Here is a 1752-nt window from a genome sequence, read left to right as displayed (position 1 = left end):
CGATCGGTGTTTAAGGTTAATGCCACTGCCGAGGGTATACATCATTTCCATAACGAGTGTTTTTATATTATTGTCGTACCTGATCCGCATGTAGGTCGACTAGTTCTGAACGCGTTTTGCCGGCGCGCGTGCACAGGGAACCGGTTGTATGAATACGTAAAGTTTGAGATCGAGATCGACCGACAAATAAATTAATTAAACCGGGTCACGTGCGTATCCGTCATTGCACGAAAGTTTTTCCGACCGACGACCTTAGCCCTCGGACAAGAGTTGCTCGTCGAGATCTGGTCAAGTGTGCGCGTTTCCGTTCGCTCGGCATTCCGACCAGTTTTTGTTTTTAACACGTTTTCATTCATTCCGGTTCACACGTGCACGTGCATGTGTACGTCCGCGTGCGGCGGTGGAAATAGAAACCTCGTTCGATGTCCCGGAATCCCGTTTAGGAACCAGTAGATAACCGGCAACAATGATTGATAATTAAAGTAAAACCGTTTTGTTTTCTAACAGGCAGAGGTCATCACAAGAAGAAGAAGATCCAAAAGGAGATCAAGAAGTTCGTGCTGAAGGTGCTGTTCGGTATCTACCTGTTCAAGCAGAAAATCAAAATGATCCTCATGTCAATCCAATCGATCCTGATGAGCAAGTTCTTGGTGGTGGCCATGATCTACGCGCTGTCCAACACGTTCAAGATCTGGTACGACATCAAGTCCAGCAAACACCACCACCACGACAAGGTGGTGTACTACGAGAATGCTCATCACCAGCACCACTACGAGCCGCCGGAGCACACCGAATACGACGACCACCACGAGCACCACGGGTGGGACAGCGGCAGTATCTGGGGCCGAAGCATCGTGGCCACTGAGCCATCGTCGAAGGACCCATCCGGGTCGCGGAACGGTATCAGCCGTTACATCAGGCGCGTGACCAGGACAGCGACTCGGCAGCCGTCCGTTACGGCACAGACCATGGCGTTCGGAGCCCAAAAGCCGGCCCAGCAATGAGCCCTAATCCCTCCCCCTCTCGTAACATCGTTCCAAACCGTTTCATCGTCACGTTTCCCGTGCAAATTTCTTTTTTCACATTAGTAATAATATGCTCGTGCGCGAACCAATGCCTAGGGCCGTACATATTATACACGTTATCGGAGGGGCGGGTCCTAGATCGCAAAACGTTCTTTGCGCATATCACTCTAACAATATTGGTCTTGCCACGACACGTTCCTGCGCCAGACCGAAAAATATATTTATTTTTTTTTTATACACGTACACGCACGCATACGAATATATAATTTTTTATATATCTACGCATACGTTGCTCTTTTATTGTTTATCCGGGACCGCGTGGTACGTGACCGTTCTCCTCGATAACATAAGATTAAGATCGTAGTTCAACAACTTATTTAGTCTGGTCAGTTAGATAATATTTATACTTAATAGTTAATTTTTATACTTAGCGTTATTGTATAGTAGTGCACGAGACTTTTTTTTTTTTCGATTAAACTATCATATTAGATAAAACTCATCATGTGTACTGCGCGACACTGAATTAGACCGATGTTACGCAAAACGGTAATCGATTATCGTTTTGTGCGGCAATCGTCGCACGTACACATTTAACTTTATTATTATTATTATTATTATTATTATTAGCTACCGGTACGTTTGTACGCACCGTAATCATCCGGCCTAAGAAATTGCTCAACATATTTGGTTCGCATTCGGTACCAATTTCGTACGACGATAACGGTCG

General features: G+C 45.7%; 1 protein-coding gene across 1 annotated transcript; it reads left to right on the top strand.

The window, feature by feature from the left end:
* Positions 1-506: 506 nt before the first annotated feature.
* Positions 507-1367, top strand: LOC112690037 (the record flags this gene model as incomplete). Its single annotated transcript, XM_025563931.1, is given in 1 exon segment — positions 507-1367. A coding segment is annotated over 1 exon segment (498 nt), but the record flags the coding sequence as incomplete, so codon positions are not given.
* Between the last annotated feature and the right edge of the window lie 385 nt (positions 1368-1752).

This window comes from Sipha flava, unplaced genomic scaffold, assembly GCF_003268045.1.
Source record: "Sipha flava isolate LNK unplaced genomic scaffold, YSA_version1 113_pilon_pilon, whole genome shotgun sequence".
NCBI classification, from domain to species: domain Eukaryota; kingdom Metazoa; phylum Arthropoda; class Insecta; order Hemiptera; family Aphididae; genus Sipha; species Sipha flava.
The sequence above is the reverse complement of the archived record's forward strand: the minus strand, read 5'-3'. Positions and strand labels throughout refer to the sequence as shown.